The 10,926-nt window shown below is 40.3% G+C and overlaps 1 protein-coding gene across 1 annotated transcript; it reads left to right on the top strand.

Annotated features, from left to right (window-relative positions):
- Positions 1–3,841: 3,841 nt before the first annotated feature.
- Positions 3,842–6,890, top strand: LOC308089016 (E3 ubiquitin-protein ligase TRIM35-like; the record flags this gene model as incomplete). The annotated part of the gene is made up of 2 exons (XM_080433595.1): positions 3,842–4,767; positions 6,833–6,890. The coding sequence occupies 2 exons, from the start codon at positions 3,842–3,844 to the stop codon at positions 6,888–6,890; spliced, it is 984 nt and encodes a 327-aa protein (XP_080289721.1).
- Between the last annotated feature and the right edge of the window lie 4,036 nt (positions 6,891–10,926).

The raw sequence follows: 10,926 nt of genomic DNA, 5'->3' as shown, positions 1-10,926 counted from the left end.
TTTTATGTGGCGCATGGTGGACTGGTTGACATCAGACAGCATGCCTCAGGAGAACAACATTCCAAAAATATAAGAACCCAAAGGACCCAAGCACAAGTGTCACAGTTCTTCATGACTAAAAGATCTCCTGAGATCGATTCAGTATGGGATATTACATCTTATTTATCTGGTTGTGTTTTTTAACAAGATGTCAGTATTTCTATTTACCTGCCCTGGCAGCCTACATATTGGCTGCTGATGTGGGCATAGTCTAGGCTATTTCAGTAGACTAATATGGTTGATTGTTTATTAATGTTGAGTTTTTAAAGTCTAATAAATAAAAATGTATTTAATATATATTAATCAATATAATTAAATAGTGTGCCCATTTAAAGAATAGGTCTTACAGTATGTTGTTATGCTCATCTGGAAAACGGAATTCTTCATAATGGATTAATGGATCAGTTAATAAATACATAAATAATATAATTAATATATAATAATTCAATATAATTAATATAAATTTCATAGATTATTTTTTATTTAGATTTCATAGATTTCTATGCATTTCAGGAGTTTGTGTCCCGTATTTCCATTTCTGAAAGGTGGCAACCCTAATCAAACAGTAAGCACAGTGCTGCAGGGAATCGAACCCTGTTCCCAGCAGAAACCAGGAGTACCGACTACCAGTGCTTTTTTGCCATGTTGACACCATAGCCTATGTCCATACTTGCATGGAAATGTATGAAAAGATATGAATAACCTGGCTTTATCAACACAGCTCTCCCTCTGTGTTTACTGATTGACCTGTAATCACACTAGACTATACAATAGCACAGTGATTCTCAGACTAGGGTCCGTGGACCCCAGGGGTCCCCAGGCTTTATTTTTTATTTTTTTATATAGCATCAACTAGCCACTATAAACCCTATACATCAGCTATTTGAAAATAGCTGATCTACAAGCTTGTTGATCAGCTATTTTCAACAAATCAGACCTTTAAACTAAGATAAACACTCTAAGGAGCATAATAGTGATCAGTGAGTATATATATGAATCATTACATTTGTCTAATATGGACTGTTGTTAGCTTTAAGCCCAAGCTGTTGACGGGTTGTCAACACGGCTACCGACAGATTCAAGCGCAGCGATGGATCTGTTCTTCAGAGATTACAGTCAGTGAGACAGATAAAAATCCAGGTCTTAGTAGCATCAAAAACATATAAAACATAAAATCGAAATGTTATTGAGGTCTAACCGGCACCAAGAGACTTTATCATTATTTTCTTGCCGTGCCTATAATTAATTTAGTGGCATTAGAGAAGCATAGAGTTTCAGCCTCCATGTAAACAACAATGGCCACCGTTGAGGAGCTCAGAGTGCAGGGAGGGGGGCGGGTAAACATCACATTGATTGGCTGGGGAAAGGGGTGAGGGTCGAGTTTTCATTGGCTAACGGGCAAATGAGCCGAGGGGAAGATTTCATTGGCTAGAAATGCGGAAGGAAAACGAGGGGGAGATTTCATTGGCTAGAAACGCGGGAGGAAAATGAAGGGAAAAGAAGGTGGATTTTTTTGGTTGGCTGGAAAAGGAATGAAATTGAAGCCGGGAGCTCTGTGAATGGTCATATAATGAAGCTTCCTTACAGTCCACCAGGGGCTGGGTATGTCTGAAGATATCTATACGTTTTTCCGTCCATTATGAATCAAGCCTCTGTTTCGCTAACTACTCTAGATCACAGCTTGCTGGAGACAATGAGGAAGAGCAGGGTACAGTTTGTGAACAACATCAGGTGATAACATCGATATCATGTTGCCACAAAGGTACCACTACTCTTGTATGAACCAGTTCAGACTTGAAAGTAGACTGCAGTCTTGTGTTGCACGCTGCTTAATGTTTCTGATCTAAAATGAGATATTCACACTTCACTTGAAAAAAAGAAATGTCACTTCTGCTTAAAAAAAATCTCAGCAGGATCTAGAAAAACGTGTCCATGCATTCATCTTATCAGTAGACTTGACTACTGTAACAGTGTCTTTACAGGTCCAAAAGTCTATCAGACGACTGCAGTTGATTCAGTACGCTGATGCTTGAGTCCTTCCTTACTACTACCAAGAAAGTGGAGCATATCACTCCAGTCCTTAAATCCTTACTCTGGCTCCCTCTGTGTAATGTAATGTATAGGTATTCCAGGTCTACAGCAAATTATTTTACGCTATTGTTACTGTTAGTGTGTTCTGAATACAACATTTTGTTGCACAGAGGCACTTGTTTTTATGACTTAGCTTGCCCCTGACCTCCCCCATCCTGTCCCTAACCTTAAAGGGATAGTTCACCCAATCACCCCCAAAATGACTTTTTGTCTCCGCCAGACCGAAAGGCATGGCGAGAGAGTTTGTTTTGCACCCTGTCCGTCCGTCCGTCCGTGTGTGTCTGTCTGTGAACAGCTAATCTCTGTTGGCCCGGCCGCTGCGAAACTGTGCACACACACACTTCCTGGATGCCAAAGCCAAACCTCTGCCCCGAATCTTTCAGATTGGCCTGTTATAGCGCCACCAGGAGGCCGATTTGATATCACTCCTACAGATTTTGTCCAAACCTCACGCAAAACGGTACACAATATCTCTATAGTCATGTGATCAACACGGATCTGTCCGATTTTCAAAGTTTGCAGGATTGGTTCGTTTTCAACAAAATGCCTCAAATCATCAACGCAGCTTGCGATTTCTGTAAAATCACACACATTCCCACTAGGCCAGGGAAGAAATGCCACCTTTTTCACATTGGCCTGTTATAGTGTCACCAGCAGGTCTAATTTAGCAACACACATTTTTTAAACAAAATGCCTCAAATCATGAATGCAGTGTCCGATTGCCATGAAAGGCCTGAGAAGAACTGGCACCTTTTTCACATTGGCCTATTATAGCGCCACCAGGAGGCCACAATAACCAACCTGACCTGGCGGTTAAATATATAAAACACATTTTGTGTGTATAAGACACTGAATCCTTGGTTACATGTCATTGTTCCGACATGTCATTGTTCCGACATTACTAACCCTATCCCTAACCCTAACCGCACACGGAAGCCACGTAGTCGGAGTGGCGAGATGTCGAAATGGAAGGCGGTTCCCCTGAATCCTTGACTGCTGAAGAGCAGGCAGGTCTGTTGATGATGTGTACAAGGGTTAATGAGATCAGGTGTACATCGTAAAGCACTTTGAACGGTCAAATTCCACTCTGTGACAATAGTGTGTGTGTGTGTGTGTGTGTGTGTGTGTGTGTGTGTGTGTGTGTGTGTGTGTGTGTGTGTGTGTGTGTGTGTGTGTGTGTGTGTGTGTGTGTGTGTGTGTGTGTGTGTGTGTGTGCGCGCGCGCGCGCGCGTGCATGTGTGAACTTGGCAACGGGTCTGTCAAAGCTCCACCCCTTGCCGGACTCATCTGTGACGGTAAGATTGACCTTCAGATCAAATGCACAACTTCCAGTGAGGAGGACAGACTGTCTGTCCACAGCTAGGAGGGAATACTGACCCAGACCACTGGAACCTGCTGCTGACTCTGTCAGCTGAATGGACTGTAACACGAACCAGGATTCACAGCGAAAAGAAACTTCAGGGAACATTCTAGAAGAGGGAGTGTTACCACCACTGACTGGCTGAGTGAAGCTATACAAACACTGTGCTCAAGACAGGAAATCAGAGACAAAATGGCTTCCAAGTCGTCTCTCTCAGAAAAGGATTTATTCTGTGTTGTGTGTCAAGACGTCTCTCAAGAACCTTTTTTCCTGTCATGTAGCCACAGCTTCTGCAAAGCCTGTCTGCAGGAATGGTGGAAAGAGAAGGAAATTAAGGAATGTCTGGTTTGTATGAGGAGACAATCAAGGGAGCTACCCATAGATCTGAAGAAACTGTGTGAGGCCTTCATACAGAAAAGACAGCAGAGAGCTTCAACAGGGTCTGAGGTTGAGGTTCTCTGCAGTCTGCATGCTGAGAAACTCAAACTCTTCTGTCAGGATTGTCAACAGCCAATGTGTATGGTGTGTCAAAAACACACCAACCACCGTGTCAAACCCATTGATGAAGTTGCTCTGGATCACAAGAACGAAGTCCAGAAATTACTGAAGCCTTTACAGGAGAAGCTAGAGGTCTTTACTAAAGTGAAAACAACCCATGACCAAACAGCAGAACACATTAAGTTCCAGACCCGACACACAGAGATGCAAATGAAAGATCAGTTTCAAAAGCTTCATCAGTTTCTTAAAGATGAAGAGGATGCCAGGATCACTGAACTGAGAGAGGAAGAGCAGCAGAAGAGTCAGATGATGAAGAAGAAGATTGAGGGTCTGAACAGAGACATATCAACCATTTCACACACAATCAGAGCCATAGAGGAGGAGCTGAGAGCTGAACACATATCATTCCTGCAGAGCTACAAGACCACAAGGGAAAGAGTCCAGTTCACACTGCATGACCCACAACTGGTCTCAGGACCACTGATAGACGTGAACAAACACATGGACAACCTGACCTTCAGAGTGTGGGACAAGATGAAGGACATTGTTTCCTACACTCCTGTCATTCTGGACCCCAACACTGCCCATCCCGTATGCATCCTGTCTGATGATCTGACCAGTGTGAGAGTGAGTGGAGAGAAACAGCAGCTTCCTGACAACCCAGAGAGGTTTGACGTCCATGGCTTTGTCCTGGGTTCTGAGGGCTTTAACTCAGGGACTCACCGCTGGGATGTTGAGGTTGGAGACAATACACACTGGGTACTGGGCGTGTTATCAGAGTCTTTTCAGAGGAAGGGATCCGGAGATCCCTCATCTCATTACTGGAGATTACAGTTTTTTAAAGGTAAATACATAGCATTCTCCTCATCAGGGTCATCCACTGCCCTCTCAGTGAAGCAGAACCCCCAGAGGATCAGAGTCCAGCTGGACTGGAACAAAGAAAAGCTGTCCTTCTCTGATGCTGATACTAACACACACATACACACCTTCAAGAGGACCTTCACTGACACACTCTTTCCATGCATTTGGACTCATACACTCCCTCTGAAGATGTTACCAGGGAAGGTCACTGTAACTGTGGAATAACGTTCCACAGTTAACGTCAGACATAATGACGATGATGATGATAATGATGAACTATACACTTAAAACCGGAATTTTTAATGGGAATATCATGTGTAATTATTATTATAATCATTATTATTATTATTATTATTATTATTATAGGTATTTTAGGTATAAATTAAAACAATATAAATAATGTCGAGGAGTCGGGGTGCTGTACCACCAGACTGATATGATACTTTTACTGTTGTAGCCTACTTCTACACAGTTTCATCATAACATTTGGATTTGGATGAATCTCAAAAGATTTTATTGAATGATTTCATTAATTATCTTTTATCTTCTTGTTGTTTGTGTTTAGGTCATTATTGTTTTATTCAGTGTGCCAATTCAGTGAGCTAGTGGATTAACTAACCGGTGCCTATTCACCAACCGATGACTATTTACCATCCAGTGCACCATATTCATTATCATTTTGACATATTCTTTTGAAAATAATTTTGCTATTGAAATTATAGATCTGAAAAAGAAAAAAGAAATGTATGTATAGAAATTATTTTAAAATCGAATAAACATCTACCACACAATGCCGGAGTGATTTGAGTTCAGTTGCATCACATAGAAAATTTCGGCCCCTCATTTAAGACTTTAAAAGGTATGACATTTTATATAATGTTGAGCACAGGCCAGTATGTTAAATATTACTAATATATAAATATTATTATATAAGTCTATTTCTGCCCCAGGTTTCTTCCAGTTAAAGCTGCACTATGTAACTTTCCTCTTCTACCCCGAATTTGAACACGGTTTCCTGCGCAAGTGCTGACATTTTTACCATTGATCTAATACAGCCTGCCTGCTTGCTCAGGGGATAAATTGAGTCTTGACCTTCAAGTCAGAATGTGTGTCAGATCCTGTGTCTACTAGGTGAGACATGACCTTTGACACTATCTAAATGTATCAATAGAAGAGCAGGGAGACTAAATACAATAAGAGACTAAATAACTACCATACAGATTGGACAAAATTACATTTTATTCATTGTCAAAGGTACAGTAGTTAACTATAGGTTAAAGAAACACCTAGTGAACATAAAGCAATTATTTTGATGGGGCCATTGCTATCAGCAGGCTTCTTAGGACTGCAGGTAATTATTGGTCTAGTCCAGTGGTTCTCTATTAATTTCAAGGACCTCCATAACTCTCAAAGGTACAGTCACACTTACAAAAACACTTCAACGGCCTTCTGCTGGACTGTCTGTCCTGGAGGATTTAAATGTAATAAAAATAATTAACGGACGAAAACCAACCATTATCAACTAATGGTTAAATTTTATTAACAGTTTTAAAACGCAAAATCAGCCATTACCAACTAATAGGAACTCTGTTCCCTGATTACAGTTTGAACCTGGAAGGCGAAGTCAGCAGTGATAAGCAGCATATTAAACAGTTACAGAGGTGGCAGTTAATATTAATTATAAATGAACAGACATGAGAAATCTGTTAGTCCCAGACACGTAGATCAAACTTAATATTTAAATCTGATTCAAATCTCGCAGTCTTTTAAGACGACGCCATGTCTTTCAGACGCTGACATTTTTGTGTTTGATTGCTAAGATTTTGAACCTCACGTTGCAATGGTCCATCATTTGTTTTTAGCTGCAAGAGCTAGAAGAAAATGTGCATGAGACGTCATGCTACACAGACAAATTACATAGCAATGATAAGCATCATTATTTTAATTATGAACTTGTTTCACCCCTGACTATATACTCCACAGAACAGTGATGCCCGCCTCGGCAGACACAAAGCAGACTGATTGCGTCCAGAAAGAGTAGCACATGAAAGTTGATTGTGAAGCACCCTTAAGATAATGCATTCAGAGCTGTAATCTGGCTGCACAATTTAGTCTCCTCTTAGCTTAGCTAATGATTAGGCTACATTCTCTACTGTTACTGTGTCGTAGTCTCTCTCTCTCTCTCTCTCTCTCTCTCTCTCTCTCTCTCTCTCTCTCTCTCTCTCTCTCTCTCTCTCTCTCTCTCTCTCTCTCTCTCTCTCTCTCTCTCTCTCTCTCTCTCTCTCTCTCTCTCTCTCTCTCTCTCTCTCTCTTTTGATTTGAACTTCAATCACTCTATGTATTTGTGATAAGAACCGGCAACATCGTTTCATGTGTTAATCATTGAAGCATAAAATGTCTGCCAGTTGATTAAATAAAAAATGCATCCAATGCTGTTCAACTGCAAAAAAAAAATTACATAGTGCCGGGGAAGTTTTTCTTTGCCACCATCGCAAAAACACTTGCTCAGTGTGGGTGAGACAACATCAGGTCTCTACTCTATTATGTAAATTATGTGTATTGAATTATTTTATTGAATTGAATTTTATGAAACCACAAGGGGAGAGGTACAGTAGACCATGAACTCTGTAAGTAAATCTAAGTGTGTTATCAATTGACTCACTGATAGTACAATAACACCATAATAAAAGATTGAAACAAGGTATAAAGCTCAGGTGGTATTGTGGTATGTAGACTTCTGTAGGTACTATGGGTCTAAAAAGCACACGTGGGGAAACATGTGGCCTGAGGACCAGATCAGGACCATTTGGATTGAGAGGACCAGCCTCTCAATCCGGCCCGCAAAATTATAAAAGGCAGCAGATTTTGAGGCAAATTAATTCAACTCGTTTCCAAATATTGCAAATTGATATTTACAAATTCAGTCCATACCTGCATCCCACTCATATAGTAACTGTAAGTAGGATGTATGTACTGTTTGTAGGCCCACTCAAATGGTAAATATTAGATAGTGAAACAGTCTGTCTTGAGTCTTTATTTAACATACAGTAGGTGCAATGCTGACTCATCAGTGACCTATGAAGTGGTGCATATAAGACAATCCGCTGATTTAAAAGTTAATAATGCATTAAGGTGGATTGTTTTTTGTAAGTCATCTTTTCAATGGGACCTCAGAGTACACCAGAGTGACACATACAGCTGTAGAAACAAACATTTTGTGTCTACCAAGCTTATGCTGCTTTAATATAATTCAGCAAAAATGTGTTTCCGGTTTCGGCCATGATGTGTTTTTAACTCAAAAGGTTTTTACTGACATCATTCAGTTCAGAATGCATCATTTTTCTTCCATGGGGAACCTGATAAATGGATTGAAATAACAGCAGAGGAACATTGATATCAAAGGACTTAACAAGTACACACATCTAATCCTTGAATTCACTGATGTCAGTTTAAGGCAGTAGGAAGTGCATTATATGTCTATGAGAGCCGGCGACTACTGGTGATAGGGCGAAGTGGGCGGGGGGGGCGATGAAAGATGGATTTTCTTTATCTTTTGGACGATGTCGCCCGGGGATCGCCCGAGAGTCGCCCGCTGTTAAAACGTACTGTCAAGGTGGCGCTATAACAGGCCGATTCTTCTTTTTACCTAACTGCACCGATCTGTGTAAAACTTTGTATGTGCACTCCCTAGAGGTCAAGGAAAAACCTTTGCCCTGCATTTTTCACATCTGCCTTTTATAGCGCCACCAGGAGGCCGACTTATGTAAAATAAAATAAAAAGGATATTACTCTTTCAGATTGAATCCAAATTTCAGGCAAATCGGTACACATGATCTCTATAGTCATGTGATCAAGACGGATCTGTTCGATTTTTCATATTCCATCCTGATTGGTTAAGATTGACATCTAAAGTTTAGAGGAGTGGACCGTTTTGAACAAAATGCCGCAAATCATGAACGCAGCGTCCGATTGCGGTGAAACTTTGCACGCACATTCGCATTAGGTTGAGGAACAAATGCCACCCTTTCAACATTGCCCTATTATAGCGCCACCAGGAGACCGATTTTTGCTCACAAAAAAAACGTATTACTCCTACAAATGTTGTCCAAACATTACGCAAATCGGTACATATTATCTCTTTAGTCAAGTGATCAAGACCGATCCGTCCGATCCGTCCGATTTTTTATATTCCATCCTGATTGGCGAATTCCGAACATTACTGGCTCACACTAACCTACCTGACCTGGCGGAGACCTGTGCTCAGAGGAGCACTTTTTCTAGTTTTCTATCGATTAGTCAGCCCATGGAGACTTGAATTTATGTTTTTTTTTTGTTTTTGTCGCATTCCTAAGCCAATAATTTGATGACCGGCAGTGGTTCTGGTAGAGACAAAGAGTCTCCTTTGTGTCTCCTACCGGAACCGCTGCCTACCGGTCCACTGGTCATCAAATGATTGGCTTATACAAAAACATAACCATGAATTTAAGTCTCCATGGGGTGACTAATTGATATAAAAAAAAGATTTGTTTGGGGTGAACTATCCCTTTAACCTCACCAAACCCATGCCTAAATGTAACAGTGCCTGACTAAAAGTAATTAATTAAAAACATTTAGGGTGCACTAGGGAGGTTAAACGACATAACTTTTATTCATTAGTCTACCCACTGCAATCCTACAAAAACACTCTTAGCTTGTGGCATGTGAGAGTGTGGAAAGAATAAGAATCAAGCATGAAATGGTGTGTGCCTCATTAATTTGTATCCTGTGTAAAACAATAAGAATAGCCTCTTATCCCCTAAACAAAAAGAAAGAAATCTAACTTTCCCTGAACAATTATATCTAAAATATTCACACATACACACGCACGCAGTGGTGGAAAAAGTACTCAAATGTGTTACGTAAAAGTATCAATACTGCAATGTAAAAGTACTCTGTTACAAGTAAAAGTCCAGAATTAAACATTTACTTGAGTAAAAGTACAAAAGTATTGGTATCAAAATGTACTTAAAGTACCAAAAGTAAAAGTACCAAAATGTTTGAAAATAGCAGATCTACAAGCTCACATGGTGCGATGCGTTGTGAGCTTGTAGATCGGTTTTATAATGTAATAATTTATATCTGCAAAGTAACTAGTAACTAAAGTTTTCAAATAATTGTAGTGGAGTAAAAGTACAATGTTTGCCTCTGAGATGTAGCGGAGAGTAGAAGTAAAAGTACTGATAATTGGAAATTCTCCAGTAAAGTAAAAGTACCTTGAAATTGTACTTAAGTACAGTACTTGAGTAAATGTACAGTACTTAGTTACTATACACCACTGGACGCATGCACACACAAACACACACACACACACACACACACACACACACACAACATCCGAGATGGCTCTCATGCGTCTACAGAATGTTTACCATTATTTACATATCGCAATGCTATGAGGTCTTTTGTGTACTTCCTCCAAAATGTGTTTCTAAACAAACAGCCGTAAAACCTAGTATAATTCCACTACAGTGCACATGAAGCCAATTAAGACAATCTGTGCAGTCTAGCATTTAATACCACTAGGTAACAGCTAGCAAAAGAAGTAGTGTTATTAGGATTTTAATAGTAACATCTAAATGGAGCAAGCAATGGCGGAAAACAGTTTTAAAAAAAGTACCATCAAAAGGGAAAGGAGCACTGTTTTATGGGGAAAGCAGTGGGACTGCATGTCAAATGAGAGGCCAAGCGAAACATGCCGGCTTCGTTAGGATTTACAAATCCCCTGTAACACATACAATGTACTGTAGGGCAGACTGAACAAATTTTTTCCCCTTTACTATAAAACGTGAAAATGAATGTTTAAGGCTGAGGAATGGCTCCCAGTCTTGTCTCCCCTACTGCTTTACACAGTCAGGATGTCAGGAGAAATGGAGACTCAACTGTGTTTCCACTCGCTAATGAGCGTAACACTGGGGCCAATTAGTTAGCATAAGCAACGCGGAGCCCCAGCCATAACCATCATTACCAAATTAGACTTTTTAAACAAAGGAAATCTCCTAGCCGTGATCTTGTCTAATACAGTATTTCACATTGATTGT

The sequence above is a fragment of the Gymnoscopelus braueri genome, assembly GCF_963280865.1.
Source record: "Gymnoscopelus braueri genome assembly, chromosome: 7".
Lineage (NCBI taxonomy): Eukaryota > Metazoa > Chordata > Actinopteri > Myctophiformes > Myctophidae > Gymnoscopelus > Gymnoscopelus braueri.
Note: the sequence above shows the minus strand (reverse complement) of the source record. Positions and strands in the feature narration are given on the sequence as shown.